Source organism: Portunus trituberculatus, chromosome 17, assembly GCF_017591435.1.
Source record: "Portunus trituberculatus isolate SZX2019 chromosome 17, ASM1759143v1, whole genome shotgun sequence".
Taxonomy (NCBI): domain Eukaryota; kingdom Metazoa; phylum Arthropoda; class Malacostraca; order Decapoda; family Portunidae; genus Portunus; species Portunus trituberculatus.
Genome location: NC_059271.1, coordinates 26,721,674 through 26,744,061, shown reverse-complemented (window position 1 = coordinate 26,744,061; position 22,388 = coordinate 26,721,674). Strand labels below are relative to the sequence as shown.

Here is a 22,388-nt window from a genome sequence, read left to right as displayed (position 1 = left end):
CTCCTATTGCATTCCAGTCTACCGATCGCCGTGTTTGTCTCCGCTGGGAAGTTTTTAGTTACTTTGCTTTATATATCTATTCATGTTCTTTTTATTTCAAAAAGTAAATCAGAAATTAAATCAAATTAGAGTCTTTTTATATAGTTATATTTCTTGGAAAAAAAGTTATCATTATAAATAGGCATATGAATTATAGAAAGTGTCTGCATCGTCTTCTGGTGAACGCACAAAAAGCTGGTCGGGAGCTGTAATGGACGTCCAGGAGGAACGGCGAAGCAGCAGCCACACCGCGAGGCCACTTGTGCTGCTAAGGAGTGTGGCCTTGACCCACCATTCTGACACAGCCTATACCACAGCAGGGAAATACGACATGCTAAACGAGGCATCATAAGAATAAACACTAATGTATATTTTTCTCGAACTTGTTTGTACTCAAGAATTCCTTTTATCTTCAGCTGTTCACTTCAGGCTGAGCCGCAGTAACAAGGTCTCCCGCGGCAGCCATCGCGGCCGGTAATGACAGGTCAATTAGGAAGGATAAATCGCGGAGGATGCGCTGACGGGACTGCGGCTTTACCTGCTCGATAACGCTAACAGAGGGAACGTGGGAGGCCGTGAAGTGTGTGTGTGTGTGTGTGTGTGTGTGTGTGTGTGTGTGTGTGTGTGTGTGTGTGTGTGTGTGTGTGTGTGTGTGTGTGTGTGTGTGTGTGTGTGTGTGTGTGTGTGTGTGTGTCACCTCAGTCGTGTGCCAGTCACCCAGCAGTGTGTGTGTGTGTGTGTGTGTGTGTGTGTGTGTGTGTGTGTGTGTGTGTGTGTGTGTGTGTGTGTGTGTGTGTGTGTGTGTGTGTGTGTGTGTGTGTGTGTGTGATAGAACGGAGACTGAAATCCGAGGAAAAGTTATACGAAATTAGATGAAGCGAAATATAAAACCTGACGAGGGCAAACAGACAGTCATATCTTAAAGAATTTTTCGTCAGGTTTATGAATAGGCCTGAGACTTGTCTAAAAATATAACCAACTAATATATTACTGAATAAAGTTTGCAGAATGTGACGAGTGTGACAGTGTGCGTGGCCGAGGGTGTGGTGACTGGCGGAACGTGTGTCCGTGACCTTCCACGAATGAGAGAAGAGGAGGAGGAGGAGGAGGAGGAGGAGGAGGAGGAGGAGGAGGAGGAGGAGGAGGGGGAGAGGTCCGTGCTTACAGAGAGAGCCCTCGGGCCGGAGTGAGGGTAGCCACAGCGTGCCGAGCCAGTCAGTAGTGTGCCAGCCACCACCACCCTCGTGCCCAGGACGAGTCTCGCTCCCGCACCAGTCTCTGTTTCCTCTCTCGGAGATCCGGCGCATTGACTCTGACGCCGCGCTGCCCACCCGCACTTCACCATGTGGGGGATTGTTTTCTTGATGCTTGCGTTGGGATCAGCGGGTTCCATGGCTCAATCCAGCGTGATGGGGAGGCTCTCCTGGTGTTCCACATTATGCATGTGTGAAACACAGACGAATGCTGAGGTGCAATGTTTCGAAGAGGATGACGTGTACCAACTGCTAGGAACCAATCCCAGGGTAATCTCTAGACTTAGAAGGGTCGACTGGAATCTCGAAAGCACAGTGATTTGGTGCAATGACACGTGTCTCTGTAACATCCAAACGGGAAAAATATTCGACTGTGCTCAGCCACAGGAAATCACTCAAATAATCGTGAACAGGATCGGAACCGAATATTTCATCATGCCTGAGGAGGAGAGTGAAATCAAGCAGGAGACAGAACGCTCGGTGGATGAAGAGGAGGAGCCCTCGGTGGATCAGGAGATGGCGCACAGGAAGAAGTCTGAGCGCAAGAAGAATAAGACTCGCAAGCAAAAGAAAAATCAAAGGAAACACAGGAACCAGTCTGAGAAGTCACACGAACCAGAACCAGAACCTGAGCCCCAGTCAGAACCTGAACCCCAGTCAGAACCTGAACCCGAGGCCCACATCCCTACCACTACCCTACCCCCCCCACCAACCTCTTTCATCTACCGCCATGAAGAGGATGTAGAAGAGATTGATGTACATGAGCACCATGAGCAGCTGCCAAGACACGAGGCTGTGGCTGCGAGCCCCGCCGTGACAGCAATGCAGACTCCCAGCCGCAAATTCCTGCCCTACAGCACCGCAGAGTCGTACACGCCGCCCGAGTTGGAAGGACTCTCTCCGCGCGTGCAGCCGGTGGTGGAGGTACCTAAGGAAAAGAAGACGATGGCGTCCATGGTGTCGCAAGACCTGGATGACCTGGGCACCACTGTCAGAAATATCAAGAACGATGTGATGCTCAACCAACGCATCCTGCTCGTCACCGTCGCCATCGCAGGAATCGCCATGCTTGGGTAAGTGGTCTCTGGTCCACGTTCATAGATCATTTACAAATCACAATATATTATAATTATCCTCCCCACGCACACCTACGTATGTACACTCAGTAAGCGGCGAGGGGAAGTGAAGTGCCGGGGGCGGTGCGGTGAGCCGCAGCACAAGCCACCGATGGGCAGCGCGGCTCAGCTACATACCACCTGAGAGTTAATGTCACCGAGATGCTCCACTTTGCTGTCCGTGGACTGTTTCGTAGGTCCCTTCAGTGCTGAATTTTATTAATATTTCTGCAGAGAAACAGAAAGACATATAGACGAACCACGGGAAAGACAGATAGATAGACAATGATACAGAAAGAGAAAAAAAAATATTATGCTGTTGATTGTTGCATGATCATCACGCCATAACTTGTCTACTCATATCTACAACAGGACTGCAAATCATCCAGATGTATATAATACTAATAAGGTGGTGGTTGGTAGTGGTGATGGTGGTGGTGGTGGTAATTGGTGGTGGTGTTGATGGTTGGTGGTGGTGATGGTGGTGGTGGTGCTATTGATGGCTGTGGTGCTAGTGGTGCTGATGGAGACGGTAGTGGCGGTAGTGGTGCTGGGCAAGATCCACGTCATGTTTGCGTCCTATCTATCATCATCATAAGCCTCGTGACTTCCCTCCTGACATGAAATGCGTGGAAATGGTGACACTTCATATCCAAAGCTGAAAGTTACTTAGCGCGCGCACACACACACACACACACACACACACACACACACACACACACACACACACACACACACTAGTTAAAACACTACAAAGTTTCATTTTTTCTCTTCTTTCGCCATGTGTGTGTGTGTGTGTGTGTGTGTGTGTGTGTGTGTGTGTGTGTGTGTGTGTGTGTGTGTGTGTGTCCATGTGTGTGTGTGTGTGTGTGTGTGTGTGTGTGTGTGTGTGTGTGTGTGTGTGTGTGTGTGTGTGTGTGTGTGTGTGTGTGTGTGTGTGTGTGAGAGAGAGAGTTCAATCGAGAGAGAGAGAGAGAGAGAGAGAGAGAGAGAGAGAGAGAGAGAGAGAGAGAGAGAGAGAGAGAGAGATATTGGGGGGACGGAAGAACGGACAAAGTGGTGGGCACAAAGCTACACTTGTCGTTCGGAGATAAGAAAAGAGTAACAGGAACAATTTCTATCTCATTCGTGCCCCTTGAGGAGGAGGAGGAGGAGGAGGAGGAGGAGGAGGAGGAGGAGGAGGTAGAAGAAGAAGAAGAAGAAGAAGAAGAAGAAGAAGCAACAAGACATCGAAGAACATTTTACAATACAAAATAGGAACTAGTTTGAGAAAGAAGATCAGCAAGAAAACAATAAGAAAAAGAACAAAAAACAACGCGAACATGAACACAAGTAAGTAAGTACAAGAACAAAAAACTAGAAAAATGAACACGAATAAACATTGTATCTATAAGTGACAAATGGGGAAACAAGAAGAAGAAGAAGAAGAAGAAGATAAAGATAAAGAAAATGAAGAAGAAGAAGAAGAAGAAGAAGAAGAAGAAGAAGAAGAAGAAGAAGAAGAAGAAGAAGAAGAAGAAGAAGAAGAAGAAGAAGAAGAAGAAGAAGAAGAAGAAGAAGAAGAAGATAAAGATAAAGATAAAGAAGAAGAAGAAGAAGAAGAAGAAGAAGAAGAAGAAGAAGAAGAAGAAGAAGAAGAAGAAGAAGAAGAAGAAGAAGAAGAAGAAGAAGAAGAAGAAGAAGAAGAAGAAGAAGAAGAAGAAGAAGAAGAAGAAGAAAAAAAAAAAAGGAGGAGGAGGAGGAGGAGGAGGAGGAGGAGGAGGAGGAGGAGGAGGAGGAGGAGGAGGAGGAGGAAGAAGAGGAAGAGGAAGAGGAAGAGGAAAAGGAAGAGGAAAAGGAAGAGGAAGAGGAATAGGAGGAGGAGGAGGAGGAGGAGGAGGAGGAGGAGGAGGAGGAGGAGGAGGAGGAGGAGAAGAAACAACAAGAACTAAGAAGCGGGAAAAGAAAAGGTGAAAGACGAAGAGAAGGAGAAGGAGAAGGAAAAGACAAACACCAATCCTACTTAAAGCAACACTGACTAGTCAATTTCAATTCAATTCACGATAAAAAAAAAAAACTCGCAAATCTATATTCAGACTAGAGAGGGATGCATAACTAGAAGGCGAGGCAAGATAGACAGACTGACAACTCACGATGATCACGAACCTTTGAAACACACATCTGGGCAGGACGCAAACCGGTTACAAGACAAGTGCCTTTGATTGAGAGCCAGGATGCTTAGCCAACACTGACCCATTACAGGGAGATATCGATTTGGTGAAAAAACGTAAATTTGAAAAGACTCTTGTGCTGAGGGTTTGCTCGATGAGATAACCATGATAGTCCAACCTTTCGTCCAACGCCCCCGCATCTCTCTCTCTCTCTCTCTCTCTCTCTCTCTCTCTCTCTCTCTCTCTCTCTCTCTCTCTCTCTGTAACAGCTACCCTCGTTATGTAAGACACGCTCGCCTGCCCGCCCGCCCGCCATACGCCTCTAATTCTCCAGGAGTCTCCGCTCGCGCCGCACACACACGCCGAAGAAAACGAGATCACAACCCACCGCTCAGCTACATAACTATAACGCCTTGTCAAAGAGCAAAGCCGCGCCAGAGTCGACACGTGCTTCGGAGTGCGTTGAGGCCTCCACTGCAATGACTCACAGGAAGGCATGATTCACGGCACCTCCGCATCTCTCATGAACACAGACTACGCTTTGTTCTACGCCCGGCCCACGCCCACAAAGCAGAAGGGAGCGGCTAAGCAGGAAGTTTACTAGGAGGGGGAGTGAGGCGCCCATTTGCATTAATATATCGGCCTTGTTTATACTGTGATGATGATGATGGTGGTAGTGGTGGTGGTGGTGGTGGTGGTGATGATGTTGGTGGTGATGCCGAGCTATTTCTGGTGTTCCCTTGTAAGGCTCCCGAGATTGCTGTTGTTGCTGGGTGATGGGGCAGAGCAAGGCGGAGAGCGAGGCCGGGGGAAGGGTAAAGTGATGGGCAGAAGTAAAGTGATGGGCAGGAGTGATGGGCAGGAAGGGTCGAAAGAAAACGAGAAAGAAGCGAAAGGATATTTTTTTGTGTTTCGTTTATTTAGTTTAGTCCATGAAAAAGATGAACGGATATGACATCAGTGGTGTATTGGCAACACTGATAGGGTGAAGTGACTCAGTGATGATAGAGAGATGAGTAAGAAAATTAAGGAAAACTTCAAATGGCAATTAGATAAAGAAAGACGGATAAAAATCGTTGAGAGAGAGAGAGAGAGAGAGAGAGAGAGAGAGAGAGAGAGAGAGAGAGGGGAGGAGGAATAGAGGACAGTAAATAAATGGAATTCAGGAAAACGAGAAAAATAGCGTGATTGCTCATAACGAGGCATTTTTCCAAGTAAACTGTACATCTATTACTGCTAGAGTGAATAAAGAAGGAGATGAAAGAGAGAAGACGAAAGGAATATGAAGAAAAAGATGATGACGCAATGTGAGGGGCAGGAGGAGGAGGAGGAGGAGGAGGAGGAGGAGGAGGAGGAGGAGGAGGAAGAAGAGGAGGAGGAGTTGTACCATGCACTCTCATTTGCACTCTTAATATCACCTCTGTCCCCCGAGTAACTTGCCAGTGTGTATGTAAAAGTCTATTTCTTTATGTAACATTCTCTCTCTCTCTCTCTCTCTCTCTCTCTCTCTCTCTCTCTCTCTCTCTCTCTCTCCGGCCCTCCAATTTCCCGTCAAACCGTCACTTAGAGAGGATCTAATCTTGGTGTCTGGTTCCTCCTCCTCCTCCTCCTTTATTTAATTTTCTTATCTCAGTATACTTTGGTCCCTTTGCTCCTAAAGTGATCATGCCTTTCTCTCTCTCTCTCTCTCTCTCTCTCTCTCTCTCTCTCTCTCTCTCTCTCTCTCTCTCTCTTATCGCACTCCTCTCCGCCTATTCTCTTTCCCTCTCAACCCCGTCACCTCCCTCCATTTCTCTCTTTCTCTTCTGCCTCTTCCCCTCCATGACCATCTTTCCCTTATCAATCCTTATCTTGATTTGAGTGCAGGGTGAAAGAACTGGAGGAGGAAGAGGAGGAGGAGGAAGAGAAGGAGAGGCGGGGGCAACAGGTGAAGTGAAGGAAGGGAGTACGGAGCGCAAATAAAGGAGAGAGGATGTGAAAGAGTTGGTCTGTGTTAAAGTGGAAGCCTTCGAAACAATGGATTAGGAGAGTGTGTGTTGGTGGTGGTATTGGTGGTGGTGGTGGTGGTGGCGGCGGCGTCTGGGTGGGTGTATAAACAGTCACGTCCTTTGTCCTTCGTGTGACAGCCCGGCGACAGGTGGTTTTGTGTGTGTGTGTCTGTTTGTACGCTTGTATGTATGTTTTTGTCACACTCCCCCATGTCCGACTGCCTGTACGTTTGATTGTTTAAGTATCTCTATAAATGTCTAACTGTCTAGCGCTCTAACTGTTTCATTGCCCGTCTAACGCTCTATTTATCAATGTCTGGTTGCCTACAAGTCTGTCAAATGCATAACTCTCCAACTTATTAACCCGTTCAGTAACATGGCGCGTTTAATATTCATTCTGCTTACTATTTGGTGATTGTATACAGCTTCAGAAACTTATGTCGGGATTAGAATAGTCTTTTAAATTCCATAGACCCTTCCTAATTTCAATAAAGTCGTCTAATCACACCCAAAATTCATGGTAGAAATGTGTTGTAGTAGTGAAGGGGTTAATTTCTCTCTCTCTCTCTCTCTCTCTCTCTCTCTCTCTCTCTCTCTCTCTCTCTCTCTCTCTCTCTCTCAATGCCTATCTGTCAAATTGATTATCTTCTTAACTAATTACCCAGCTACCGTATTGTTTAACTTCCTAGCTGTCAATATAACTGTACCTGTTCATCTGTTCTGCTTTCTGTCTGTGTCCATCAGTCTTCCTACCTGTCTTACTTTTCTACAATTGCCTACCTGTCTACCTGTCAAAAAGTGTATCTATGTAAATATTTCAATATATGCCTGTCTTTCTATCTTTTTGCAAAATTGTAATTAAGACGATTTTTTTTTTTACTTATCAATTTTTTTACTTATCAATCTTATTATCATTATTATCATTATTTTTGTAAGAGATAAGGTGAATTTATAATAGAAAAGATAGGTAAGAGATCGTTCGGTTGTTTCCTAGTATACATAATTCTACTCCCATCCTCCTCCTCCTCCTCCTCCTCCTAATTTTCTTTCCGTCCCGCTCTTCCTATCTCTGTCAAATAGTCTGTGTTTCTATTACGCATTTCTCTGTTCCACTACCATAAGTTGCATAATCATTGTACCCAAGCATTCATCCTACCACCTCCCCTCCTCTCTCTCTCTCTCTCTCTCTCTCTCTCTCTCTCTCTCTCGGTGCAGAACAAGGACTCCCTGCCTCTTTGCGATAAAAGTTCAAAACCCCATGACCTTTGTGGCTCTTTCTGAGAGAGAGAGAGAGAGAGAGAGAGAGAGAGAGAGAGAGAGAGAGAGATAAATACGCCTTTGATTCCTCACGTGCAACGCAAAATAAGTGAACAAACTAAACATTTCATTAATTCACTTGACGAACTTGAAAACAATAAAAAACAAAACACACAAATGAAATAGGAAGAAACTTACATCACTTTCCCAACACTAGAAATAAAATGCGTAAACGAATAAGTAGACAAATAATGTAAAAGAAATTAAAAAAAAAATAATAATCTAAAGAAACTACACACACACACACACACACACACACACACACACACACACACACACACACACACACACACATACATTCACTCAGCATATATTCTTTTCTTATCAGTACTCATCAAATGTTACCTTCATAATCCATCAACGAAAACGTGGATTAAGATAAGGCTAACACGTGGGTGACTCGAGCCGCTGACGTGAAGGATAGGATTCGTAGGGAAGAAGAGAGGGAGGGTGGTAAGAGAGAGAGAGAGAGAGAGAGAGAGAGAGAGAGAGAGAGAGAGAGAGAGAGAGAGAGAGAGAGAGAGAGAATGCAAATGAACAAAGGAGAAAGACAAATGGAAGATCGGATAGGAGTAGAGGAGAAGGGATAAAGATGAAGGAAAAGGAAGAGGAGGAGGGGTAATGAAGGACAGTTGAAAGGAAGGAGAGGTTAAGAGGCGCCCCTAGCGACACACCCACACACACACACACACACACACACACACACACACACACCGCTATGGGTGTGGGCTGTGACGGGTAGATCTGATTACGAGACAAACTTACCAAGGCACATATGACATACCCTTTGATAGCGCGCCTTTCTCTCACTCCCTCCCGTCCCTTTATCCAGTTCCTCCCTTTGCCTTTCTCCTCACTAAGCATTTCTTCCGTTCCTCCTTTCATCCTCCCTACCTTTCTCCCGGTGTTCAATCCCTTCATATTGTGCTGTATTTCTTTCTAACTCTTACTTTCTTATTATCGCTTTTCTTTCCTTCTCTTTATCATTCTTCTTATTCTCTTTTTTTCGTTTATTTTTCTTTTCTCTTCATTCTGCTTTTTACTTCTCTCTCTCTCTCTAAGCTCCTTTCCTTCACTATAGTATCCCATCTTCCTCTCGGCATATTTCGTTCCCAGTAATGTCTCTCTCTCTCTCTCTCTCTCTCTCTCTCTCTCTCTCTCTCTCTCTCTCTCTTCTCCTTCCAAAGTTTACCTCTGACAGCTGATAGTGATACAACACTTGCTGCATTACTCTAAAAAGGCAAGTTGTTTTGAAAGATAAGGTTTAAGACTACAAATACTAAAACAATTTAAATATTCTAGAATTCCTTTTGCTTGATTAATCTGAAGAAGCGAAAATATTTCCAAAGATCAGGATTAAGACGGCAGATGCTGAATATTTAAAACACGCCATCGTTACTTTCGCTGTCTCTAGTGTCTTTCGGAACTTTAAGACTTGTGCCTGACCGCTTTCATAGACTTGATGAGAAGTCGTAGCACTAAAATGACTAACGGATGTTTAATTTTTCTTTTTATTTGTGTCTCCCTTATCAAGTCTCTCTCTCTCTTATGGCTTCCTGCTCAAGTTTCCTCCCCTTAACAAGTTAATGAAAGTCCTTCCCCACATCTAATACCCTTTCTTTCATGTTCTCCTTTCTCTGATAAACTTGCCTCCCTAAAACATCCACAAACTCCAGCCCTCAAGTATTTCTCTCCCCTACCTCCCCTACAATGCAACACCCTTCCATCGTGATCTCGTACCACCAATAAACTTTCCTCGCCAAAACTCCTATACAGAACTCGCCGTATTCTCTCTCCCAACAATATGATTTTTCCCTCAAGTGCCCTCCCTCCTTTGATGCTGCTTCCCCCTAATAAACTCTCCTCCCTTACCGTCCCACCGATCAACTCATAAAGTTCCTTCATAAAGCGTTCCTCCCTTTAAGTGTCTTTACAACTCGCTCTCATAACACTATACGTGCTTACCTCCATTAATTTCGCCTGTTCTTTCAGCACCCTTTCAAGTATGTAATAATGGCACTGTTATAAATTAGCGTGACACTGGCGAGCATCAAGCTAAGAATAATGCAGTGATGGTATAGTGATAACAGTTGGAGTAATGACAACGTTAGTATAGTGCTTCGAAAGATAGTGCGGTTGTCACCCATGTGATGATCCCTCTGACGTGTTATTAGCTATCAACGTTACGAGCAAAGTTTTATGCCAAGGCGACCCTCTGGCAGGAAAAATTATAGTAATACCAACATACAAAGTGCCTAACGTTCGTAATAATAAAGTTTTTGATGTTCACAGGCGTAAAATGTGATATGACCGCACCACTACAACTTTACTAAAAAAGGCTACTCCTGCTAACCATCTGGCTGCCGTGGCTGCCTTTCAAGCTTAATGAAAGGCTGCAGTGGAAGCTTGGCGTGTAATTTTAAAAGACACTAATGACAGTGAAAGTGATGATCGAGAAGTGACACCCTTTCATTATCGTTAGTTTCATTTTCTGCTCAGTAAAATTATGTAGTGACACTATAATAGCAAGTTCCACATTATCATTAGCGATCAAAATAGTTAATGAATAGTAAACCTGGTCATATTCACAGCCACATAAAGAAAAATACGAGACTTAATAATGCTGAGGCTAGCAGCGTTAATATTAGTTATCAATACAAGGTTCGCAACGTTGATATTAATAAAGTTATTAATATCAAAGTTAGTCCCCTGCAACAGAGGCGAGCCAGGCACACGTAATCGCTGAGTGTCTGCTGACGCCGCTTGGCAACGCAGCCAGGAAAAATAAACCGAGTCAAGTGCGCGCAAACACGCGAAAAGTGCGAGAAAATAATTACTGATGAAAAAGCTAATTAACCACTGAAAATGTATCGTAAGTGTGAATAAACTCGATATGTTAATGCCTACAATACTGAAGAAGCAGAGTGAAAGACACTGACGAGAGAGAGAGAGAGAGAGAGAGAGAGAGAATTTGTTTTGAGTACGAGCCACTGAAGGAGTCGTTATGAGAGAGGGAGGCGCCATAAAGATTTTTTTTCCTTTTTATTTTAATCACGAGGTCTTACAGAACACGCCTCACACTGCCCACCATCCTGCCCCTCCTCCTGTCCCTCCCTTCTGTCCCGCCCCGCCCCGCCCCGCCCCGTGCCACCCTGATACGAATCTCATCAATGCCCACGGCCACCCTCTCAGCTCCTACCAATCCCGCCCCCCCTTTCTCTCCCCACACTCCCCTCTTCTCTCTAAGACTAGTATCTTTGTAAGTGTAAGGACTTCTCCCCTCACGCTCTCCTTGTTCACCCCCTTCCCTCCCACCAGATATTCCTTCCCGGCCAACCTCTCCTATCTCTAAGGGCGACATAGAGATAGTGCCCCCCCCTCTCTCTCTCTCTCTCTCTCTCTCTCTCTCTCTCTCTCTCTCTCTCTATGGAAACAGACAGGAAACACACGCCCTATCATCCTTCACATCCCTCGCCCTCTGCCCTCATCCCTCTCCCTTCATCTCTCCCTTCCGCCCGCCTCCCTCCTGTCAACACTCCCGCACTGACATCTGTATCACCGCCACACCCCCCGCCCTGCTTCCGTCCCACCAGTTCCTAGTGTTATATGTAAATAGTACAAAATCCTGAGTCGTGTGGTTAACGTGTCCCTGTATTTGTAGGGATGGAATGTACTGTGTATGATTGTTTCTCGAGGGGTGTTAGTATTTTGGGGCTTCCTTGTGTACACTTCAATTTCTTGTTGGTGTATTTTCTTATTCTCGTATGATTAAACTTGTGCGTTATTTCTTCTTTTATTTTCTTCTTTTTCTTCTTTTCTTTTCTTTTTCCTCCTCTTCTTTTTCTTCTTCTTCTTCTTCTTCTTCTTCATCTCCGTCTTCGTCTTCGTCTTCATCTTCGTCTTCTTTACCACAGACACCAATTTGAGTGAGATTATATACTAACTAGGAATAAATGATCTAATGAAAGACTATACGCAAAATAATGAATTCTGAATAGTTAAAATGAGAACCATATCGTTATTCTTTGCACGTAAAATTCTCTGTAACACGCAGCATGGTAGGAAACATTTTCATCATTTCCACATCGTTGTTTGTCATTCTAAGACCACGTGTCAGCCTTTACTTGACCTTAACGCACCTTCGACATCAACAAATAATACCTCAGGGGAACTTACTACTTATATATCCTTTTGCCCTCGAACGACATGCATGTAAAGTTATACGAATTTTCAACACCGACACTTACACAAACTTACATGCTACTTACTTGCTGACTGATTTTATTTTTACTTTCTATAACAGTGGGTAAAGGGAATTAGTTACAGTACATGTCATGTACTCGCATTGCGTAGTTGTAGATTCCCAGTGTAGCTTAGTGAGTCCACGGCAGCACTGAGCTAGTATGAGGAGAGGCCAGTGTTCGCAGATCTACGTGTACACCCTCCCTAGCTTTCCTGGTACTAAAAAACACGACATTGAAGTTAGAAGATACCTATGGAGATACAAATACAAAAGGAAACGCCCTTGCACCACAACGACCCCAGGTATAAAGTCGAGAACAAATAAAAGAGAACATGAATAGGAATGGAAAAAAAAATGTGATTAAAGTATTATGAAGTATAAAATCTACAGAGGCAACATGTCATAAGAACTTGATGGTGATGGTGGTGGTGGTGGTGATAGTGGTGATGGTGGTAATGGTGGTGGTGATAGAGGTGGTGGTGGTGGTGGTGATGGTGGTGATGGTGGTGATGGTGGTAATGGTGGTGGTGATAGAGGTGGTGGTGGTGGTGGTGGTGTTTAGAGTCGTCGGTGGTGAAAGAAATTTGAATCCCACTCACTCCATTCCCTTTAATTCCCTTGTTTTCTGTGCTACCTCAACTCCATCCATAATACATCAACTTGAACCTGTCTGTCTGTCTGTGTGTGTGTGTGTGTGTGTGTTTTCACTGTTTGATCTGCTGCAGTCTCTGACGAGACAGCCAGACGTTACCCTACGGAATGAGCTCAGAGCTCATTATTTCCGATCTTCGGATAGGTCTGAGACCAGGCACACACCACACACCGGGACAACAAGGTCACAACTCCTCGATTTACATCCCGTACCTACTCACTGCTAGGTGAACAGGGGCTACACGTGAAAGGAGACACACCCAAATATCTCCACCCGGCCGGGGAATCGAACCCTCTGGCTTGTGAAGCCAGCGCTCTAACCACTGAGCTACCAGGCACATGTGTGTGTGTGTGTGTGTGTGTGTGTGTGTGTGTGTGTGTGTGTGTGTGTGTGTGTGTGTGTGTGTGTGTGTGTGTGTGTGTGTGTGTGTGTGTGTGTCTAGTAATATGTGCTATCATAACACTGAGAAGAAAGAAAAAGAGGAAGCTGGGGACGAAGAGGACGAGAATACGAAGGACAAGGAAGAGGATTATGATGAGAAAACGAAGAAGAAAAAACAAAAACAAGACTCGAAGAAAAATAACATTAAAAACACAAAAATCAAATAAGTAGACGAAGAAAACATAGAACTAATAACTATACGTGTATCAAAACAAGACGGAGAAGTGAAGCCCAAATTTATAAACCCTCCAGTCTATTGACCTTCAGTGTAAATGCAAGGCGGTTTCACGAGTGGCTTGAAAGCATTTACTTGTTGCCCTTCAGCATTACTTCGCCAATAGGGTGACGCGGAGCAACAGGCAGCGACAGTGTCTTTGAAAAAAAGCATCCAATATCATCATACTCTGTTTCCATGCCAATGCCAAGGGTCGCTCCCTCGGTGTGTCCGTACCGTGACTTTGTACACAAACACACGGTGCAAACACCGCCCTTGATGCTAAAAAAAAGAGGCACAGAATACAAGTGTGTGTGTGTGTGTGTGTGTGTGTGTGTGTGTGTGTGTGTGTGTGTGTGTGTGTGTGTGTGTGTGTGTGTGTGTGTGTGTGTGTGTGTGTGTGTGTGTGTGTGTGTGTGTGTGTGTGTGTGTGTGTGTGTGTGTGTGTGTGTGTATCCTCAGTGCAAACAGAAGCAACACAAGCCGTGAGTGCAAGGATACTCAGCAACGAAAAACCTAACCTTCTGTCGACCCGCTGTCCGCCTCGCCGCCCTGACAGTGGGGGAAACCATCCAATAGTTTCGCCTTCCTATGAAAGAGTGGCGCTGTTAGAGGGAAGACCAAGAGTAAAATAAGTAAATATTCCTTCTCTCAAAAAAAAAAAAAAAAAGACGCACCAGGAAGCATATCGAGGCGCACACATCGAAAATAACCTGTTAAAAAAGCCCTAATCTAGCTGTACCTCATCCAATTGGCTTGATGGGTTTCATATCATTAAGTGGTGGTGATCCAGCAAAACCCCATGACCGAGAGAGAGAGAGAGAGAGAGAGAGAGAGAGAGAGAGAGAGAGAGAGAGAGAGAGAGAGAGAGAGAGAGAGAGAGAGAGAGAGAGAGAGAGAGAGAGAGAGAGAGAGAGAGAGAGAGAGAGAGCTGACTTACCCTTTTCTCATGTTTAAAAAATCTAAATATAATATTCTACAACGAAAAAAGATAGAAAATAAGTAAGAAAAAAAAAGGAAAAAGGAAAAAAACCCACGACACGAATATCTCAACTGAATAAAATATATGAAATTTGAAGACGCAACACCTTCATCGGGTATCATTTCGTATTGTTGTGGGGTGAAGGTGGAGGCATCAGGGAAAGGAGCTCCATCTTGCAACACTCACTGCAGAGAAGCGAGTCTGTCTGTACTGCCGATGGACGTTTTTTTCATTGGTTTTAGTTTCTCTTATCGTCTTTTTTATTTTTTATTTATACCATGTAGGCTTATCAAGATAATTTATGGACTGAAGGAGGTACTCAATTTATATTCATACTTCGGTTTTGTTATTATTAATCTTTATTCTTTTTGTGTGTGTGTTTGTGTGTTGTGAAGAATCGTATTTATCACCACTTCTTTTTTTACTTTTTTTCATATAACTTAATCTTCTTCTATATCGTCACTTATCATCACTCACCCTTTCTCTCTAACATGATTTTTTACTGTAGTATTTTTTTTTTTTTTAATCTTTTGTGCTCATAATAAACTTTCCTTTAATTTAGTTGACATTTTTTATCATTTTTTCTCATCTTTTTGTGTGACAATTTCTTAGTCACACACTTTATCCTTCTCATTCATTGTCTTCCTCTGATTGCTGAACCTTTCCTCAAAATTAATCTTCTTAGCAATCCTCTCTCTTGGGTAACTCCTCTCCTGCTTTCTGTGACAATTCTTATATCTTTAATAATAGTTATTTTGTTTCTTTTCTTTCTAACTGCCAGCTATTTTTGGGATTTATCTTCATTTGAGAGTTCTTCCGTATGTCTATTTCTGTCATAATTCCCTTTCTATTTATATAAAAATTCACTTTAAATTTCCCTTTCCATTATTATTTCCTTTACAAAAAAGTACATTCAGAAAAAGATGTTTACCTCAATCACCTCTTTTTTTTCCCTTTCTTTTTTTCCTTCCTCCTTCTCCAATTTCATTTCCGTCACCACTTCCGCCCCACACTCGGCACCTACTCCATTTCCTTCTTCCTCCTTTTCTCCCTCTCCCTCTCCCTACCTCTCTCCCTTCCTCACTCTTCTCCGTCCATCCTTCCAACAGCTTTAACTATCTCCCCTCTTTTTCCTCCATTTTTTTCTGTGTCTCCATCTTTCCTTCACTTTCCTATTATGCTTCACACCTGCCTATCATCTTCCCCACCTCTCCCTTCCTACATTCATCTCTGCATCATCCTTCTCTCTCTCTCTCTCTCTCTCTCTCTCTCTCTCTCTCTCTCTCTCTCTCTCTCTCTCTCTCTCTCTCTCTCTCTCTCTCTCTCTCTCTCTCTCTCTCTCTCTCTCTCTCTCTCTCTCTCTCTCTCCGTATCTGCTTCCCTGCACCACCACCACCACCACCACCACCACGGCCGCTCCTCTTCCACTCTGCTATACAAAACTGACAATTACCAACATCCAGGCCCCTCACTTCCCTGCAGGAGGAGGCGCAGAGCAAACACTGAGCCTGAACGCTTTATATTTCCCTCCTCCTCCTCCTCCTCCTCCCTCACACCTTCTCTCCGCCTTTCCGAGATAATTAATTAAATGAAAGCCGTTTATCTCAATGCTGCGCTATTCCTCAATCTTTCTATATACATTAAGAAGAGGGGAGGTAGATTGGTGCTAGGGAAATGGGGTCATATAGCGCCTGTATTGAGAAAAGCCTTGTTCTTTTACTATGACTGTTTTCCAAAGCCACAGAGGTGAATTACCCGGTCTTCAAGAGAGTTTTATCATGTTATTAATGTAGATATCTAATTAATCTGTTACTAGAACTGTAAAAAGACATCACTGAATTATGTGTAACTTTCAACCAATCTTTCGAAATTAGTAAGGGTGCAGAGTATAAGTGAATTCAAATAAGGTTCATACATACACTCGCGTTCCATTAGGCATGTATTACCAAAAACAAATTGAATAGAGCAGAATTATGTAAAGGTAATGGTATGAAAATGTAACTAGCAGAGAGAGAGAGAGAGAGAGAGAGAGAGAGAGAGAGAGAGAGAGAGAGAGAGAGAGAGAGAGAGAGAGAGAGAGAGAGAGAATAAATTTACCCACTGAATATATTATCATACGAAAAGTCAACAAACTGGGTTACTGAACGCCACCTTTGTCTCTCATTCCTCGAATTTTCCATCACATAACCACAGGCCCAGAAAAAAAAAACATGGCGGAGAAGTTATTTCTCTCTCTCTCTCTCTCTCTCTCTCTCTCTCTCTCTCTCTCTCTCTCTCTCTCTCTCTCTCTCTCTCTCTCTCTCTCTCTCTCTCTCTCTCTCTCTCTCACGCAGGCACAGCAGGAGTTCAAACTTCAGAGGCTCCGCCAGACTCGAAGCATGCCAGGCTCGCGGCGGCACTATAGAGGGAAGGGGCGGAACGGGGCGGGGCGGGGGCAGGATGGAGTGGGGTCGGGACGAGGCAAAGAGAGAAGAGAGCAACGAAAAAACAAGGAGAGATATCAAGAGAGCAAAGAATTCCCATGTTGCTGTGGACTTTTTTTTAAACATACGTGCAGATAAATCATTCACCATATATGCACAGAGAGAGAGAGAGAGAGAGAGAGAGAGAGAGAGAGAGAGAGAGAGAGAGAGAGAGAGAGAGAGAGAGAGAGAGAGAGAGAGAGAGAGAGAGAGAGAGAGAGAGAGAGAGAGAGAGAGAGAGAGAGAGAGAGAGTGTGTGTGTGTGTGTATGTGTGTGTTCTCCCTTGTCAAACGTGCTGTCGTTCGTAAGAGTGTAGAGGCGGAGGAATAAGGCTTCCACTCTGTCCTGTGTCCAATGTAAGGAAGCTGACAACCGTACTGTTTACACGCCCTTTGTTCCTACCTCCTCTACCTCTTCTGCCTCCTCTGCCTCCTCCGCCTCCTACTCTTTGTCCTCCTGAGTAACATATTGAAAAACTACATCCTCGGTTATGAAACGCTTGGGAAAACCTACACGACACACGACAGAGACAGCGAGTGAGGCTTCCCTACCCATGCACTGTGTTATGCAGTACCTACACACCCATGTCTGCCGTACTCACCCGTGGCGCCACCTTGGTTGTGTCGAGTGGTTGTGCCTACTTAAAGGTGAGCTGCGTGACGGCTGACCTCTCATGATTCTCAAACCCTCCGAAATGTCCACTTGAAAATTACCAAGATGTGTTCACTTTTTTTGTGTGGGGGGGAGGGGAGGATAGGGTTGAGTCGGAGTAGAGAATGGGGTAAGGTCCACTTTTTAAACGTTAGGGAGGATTATGTTCACTTTGAAAATATCCTATATGTACGTGTCCACTTAGAAATAATAACTTACTAAATGTATACTCGATAAATAAGCTTCACAAAATTAGCTACACGAATTGTTCACTTTTCACGGTAACAACACACCGTACATCTATTTAGAAAGCTACCCATAAATTGCCGAGCTGAAAATAAAAACAACGATATCTCTTCATAAAAAATAACATAATCTGAACAATCCACAACACTTTTAATGCAACGTTCACCTCATGATGCGCTCCATAAAACATAACACGGCTGATGCGAAGCTTTAGTGTACTCAACTTCAGCTGTTCCTCCTGTCTGAGTGATCATAAAGGTCATCGGCGCACCTGCTTCGTACATTAATTACTTTATACATAGCGTGGCGTCCGCGGTCACCGAGTTCAACATGACGAGATAGCAGGTTTATTTACACCTGTATGCTAATATTTAATTACAGGGGAATGTGGTAACGCAAATATGGAAATGTGAAACAGGTAATGCTCTCTGTATTCCAGTATGAATTTCTATTTCGAAATATACACTGTTCGCTTTCTCTTTTTTTTTTTTTTTTCTTTTGAAGAGTACAGAGTTGAAGGTGAGATCGGAAGCGAAAGGTCAATCAGTATACAAGACAATCACTCCAATATCACAAAACAATAGTGGTTCTAAAAATCACTTAAAAAATATATTTAAACCGGCAGTGCATCACATTTATTAACTAATCGCTTATTGACTCCGAAGATCTCAAAGAAAAAAACTACTGAAAACATCATCTCCTCCTCCTCCTCCTCCTCCTCCTATCCTTTTCATATTTTCCTATCCTTTATCTCTAGCATTAGTTCAGAGAGAGTAACCCGCAAACAGGCTAGTAAGAGCTAGTTGGCCTGCTAGTTTGTTCTTCCTTTGTATTCATCTGTTTTCCTGTTCCTTCTCCTTTCTCTCCATACCATTCCATCTCCTTCCATCGCTTTCCCTTCCTCCACCTCTCCCTTGGGTCGTCTTTCCATGGAGTACAGTGGAAGGAAATTGAAAGGAGTGAGGAAGGCAGAGAGGTCAGAAAGAAGGACGAGGAGAGAAGTGACGGGAAGACAGAGGGCAGAATAGGGTGACTCTGAAACAAACTTCCCACACAGTACTTGATTAAACCCCCGCACTGCTGTCTCTCATTCCAATACGTCCCTGTGGCTCCTCTCCTACTCTCTCTCTCTCTCTCTCTCTCTCTCTCTCTCTCTCTCTCTCTCTCTCTCTCTCTCTCTCTCTCTCTCTCATGCCAAAGTTCCCGTTAGATGGAGGAACACGCGGGAGGAGAGATGGAGGAGGCGATGGAGGGCAGGAAATGAGTGAGGAGCCGAGAGGGGGAAGGAAGTTCAGAGGCACGAGAAACCATCAGGTGCGGGAAGGTAAGGGAGGAAAAATGGCCTGAGGAGGGGAAGAAAGGGGAAGTGGATGGGAGGAAAAGTCTCTAAGGAGGGAAGAGAGAAGGAAAGCGAGTGAAGAGTAAGAGTGAAGATGAATGGAGGACAGGAAGAGAGTAGGAGGAGTCGAAGTGAGAGGATGAAACTTTCAGTGAAGATGTAAGTAGAGAGAGAGCGAGTGTGTAAAATGATGAGTAGAGAAGAACAAGATGAATGTAAAGGCGATGTGCCTCGTTATGCCCTTTGTAAACACGGCTGTCAACTGCCCTCCTACTCATCTCTCCCCTCGCTCCCCTCTTTTTTTCCCTCCCTGCCTTGCCTCTCCTTCCCTCCGCCTTCTTTTCGTCACCTGAGAGGCATCTGTTTACGTCCTTCTCCCTGTACAGCTCGACACTACACACTACATCCTCCCTCTCCTCCTCTTCATCCTCTTCCTCATCCTCATCATAATTCTCCTTATTCTCCAGTTTTTTTTCATTCCCAACCATCACTCTAGCAGTACAGTATCCTTCCTTCATCTAAATCCTCCATACATACCGCCGTTCATTAATCATCTACTCGTTACTCACCGCATGCCATCCATAAAACGAGAGTCTCTCCCTCAATTTCCCTCCCATCCATTTACTACTGCCTTCCTCACTCAGGTTCACCCGTTTCCTTCCACTATCATTCATTCTTTAAGTCTACCTTTGATGTTTATTGTTTTCTTTTTTCTTTGGTATTTGGAGGAGGGATATTCACAACTGCCTTCCTTTCCCTTCTTCTTCTAATACGTCTTAAGGTCTTCCATCAGCAACAACTTTTCTATCCAGTTCAAAAATTCAAGCATTCCTTCTCTTTCTGGCCTACCCACCCATCACTTCAAGTCTCCACCACAGTCTGAAGCATGACACTTTTCCACTGAGATCTTTCGTTCGCATTCTTAAAACATTTGTGTCTTCCCTCGGCTACGTTTAACAGAATCCACTCCACGTTATTGGGGTTTTCAAGGATGTTATTTTCTGAACTCTTAAATTTTTTTGCTTACATCTTTCAGGTACGTTTAACACATTATATTGGAGGCCATCGGAGTCTTTCCAGGACACTTTTATGATTCTTGTCATAGTTTAACCTGGACTTTGTATCTGCAGGGGAAAAAAAAAACACACACACACACACACACACACACACACACACACACACACACACACACACACACACACACACACACACACACACACACTTAAAATCAAGGCTAAAAATTTCTTTATTTTTTTCCTAAGAATAACCCTAATGAAAATAAGTTTATTTTTTCTTACTTTCCAACCAGAGACTTCCACGTCCTTCTGCTCCAACCTTTCCTCTTTCCTTTCCTCCTCCCTCTCCCATCCAGACACAAACGTTAATTATCACGATGGGTCCAGTGAAGCATTATGAAAAATTGATGGTGAACTGTTAGGCCTGATTCGGGAAGGGGAGAAGTGAAAGGGAAGTGAAAAAGTGAGAAGAAGCGAAGGAAGGAAATGGAAAAGACACAAAAACGGAAAGCCAGAGAGAGGGGGAAAACTCAAAGGAGGAAAGGAATAATTAATGCATGATGGAGATAGGAAAGAAAGAGTGAGAGGAAATTACACTGAGGGTAACAATGACAGAGGAGACGAGGAAGAGGAAAGCCTTAATAGGGAAATGGAGGAAGTAAGAAACAGAAAAATTGAATTGAATAAGAGGGGAAAGGGGAAAAAATGATAGCTGAGGAGAGAGAGAGAGAGAGAGAGAGAGAGAGAGAGAGAGAGAGAGAGAGAGAGAGAGAGAGAGAGAGAGAGAGAGAGAGAGAGAAAGGCCGCTTGCTTACTTAAATATTCATAACACATTCAGGCTGTTCCCTCTCCCTTCTAGTGTGACGCTTCCCCAGGTAAAAGGACCACCAGGTGACTTAGGCTTCAACATCACTCTGACGTGGAGAAGTTTAAAAGAGATCAGTAATAAGTGAGCCATGACGATAACATTAACGCATATTTTATTTTAGTGTACCGTACTCTCTCTCTCTCTCTCTCTCTCTCTCTCTCTCTCTCTCTCTCTCTCTCTCTCTGTGTGTGTGTCTCCAAAAAAGTGGTGAGTATCTCTATTTCTCTTTTTTTAATCTTTATTGTGTCCTTCAGTGTAGACAATAACACACATACACACACACACACACACACACACACACACACACACACACACACACACACACACACACACACACTGAGGCAGGTCTGTTCACCAATACCCAACCGGCGCCGCCAAGACTCTTGCACACACACACACACACACACACACACACACACACACACACACACACACACACACACACACACACACACACACACACACACAACTCTTTTCTATTTGATTTGGAAATTTTTAAGAAGATTGGGATTGTGGTCTTTGGGGGGGAAGGAGATAATGGTGATCGCAATAATGGTAGTAATAGTAGTAGTAGTAGTAGTAGTAGTAGTAGTAGTAGTAGTAGTAGTAGTAGTAGTAGTAGTAGTAGTAGTAGTAGTAGTAGTAGTAGTAGTAGCAGAAGCAGGAGAAGTAGTGCAGTGGGAGTGGGAGTGGGAGTGGGAGTAGTAGTGTAGTAGTAGTAGTAGTAGTAGTAGTAGTAGTAGTAGTAGTAGTAGTAGTAGTAGTAGTAGTAGTAGTAGTAGTAGTATAGGAATAGGAGTAGGAGTAGGAGTTGAAGTTGGTTATTTTTGCTGTTATTGCTGTTGTAGTTCCCAAAGTTTTTATTTTCATCACACATAAATTAATAAAAACTCTTTCTTTCTCTCAATCACAACACACTTGAATATGAATGTGATGAATAAAGGAGAGCAGAACTAGTATGCCTTATGTGAAAGCATCAGATACAAAAATAATACAATTAGATATCTTTGGTTAAAATTAAGTAAACATATCAAAGTTATCTTGTCTAATCAAAACATTAGAGGAATGATTTACTTGCTGCTAAAAGACTACTAACTAAATATCAGAAATACTATTGCCTGAATATAAATAATACTTTAAAAACTCAGTACTGTTACAAAATAAATTCGATTTCTTTCCCATCACAACAATTAGTAAAAAACAACAATTTTCTCTCACTAAACATACACTCAGACAGCCAAAACGTTACCTTTAGCAGTAACTCAGTCAGTCCTTCCCTTTTTTTTCCGTGAGCCATCAATTATCTTCCCCGCCTCTCAGTTACTAGTCACTCAAAGTTTCCCCCAGTGTCCCGTCATCCTGTCAGCTTAGCTTCAGACCCCAGTCATCCTCTAAGCTTCCCTCTCTCTCA

General features: G+C 43.7%; 2 protein-coding genes across 6 annotated transcripts in view; one reads left to right on the top strand and one right to left on the bottom strand.

Annotated features, from left to right (window-relative positions):
* LOC123504992 (trichohyalin-like) overlaps positions 1-22,388 on the bottom strand; it is a 335,118-nt gene that overhangs the window by 239,968 nt on the left and 72,762 nt on the right. The gene's annotated exons all lie outside the window — the stretch shown is intronic.
* The window catches only part of LOC123504997 (protein TonB-like), a 53,827-nt gene continuing 32,669 nt past the window's right edge, over positions 1,231-22,388 (top strand). The window contains exon 1 of the mRNA XM_045255998.1: positions 1,231-2,365. Within this exon, the coding sequence (XP_045111933.1) occupies positions 1,383-2,365 (983 nt within the window). The 5' untranslated portion in view covers positions 1,231-1,382. The remainder of the gene's footprint in view (positions 2,366-22,388) is intronic.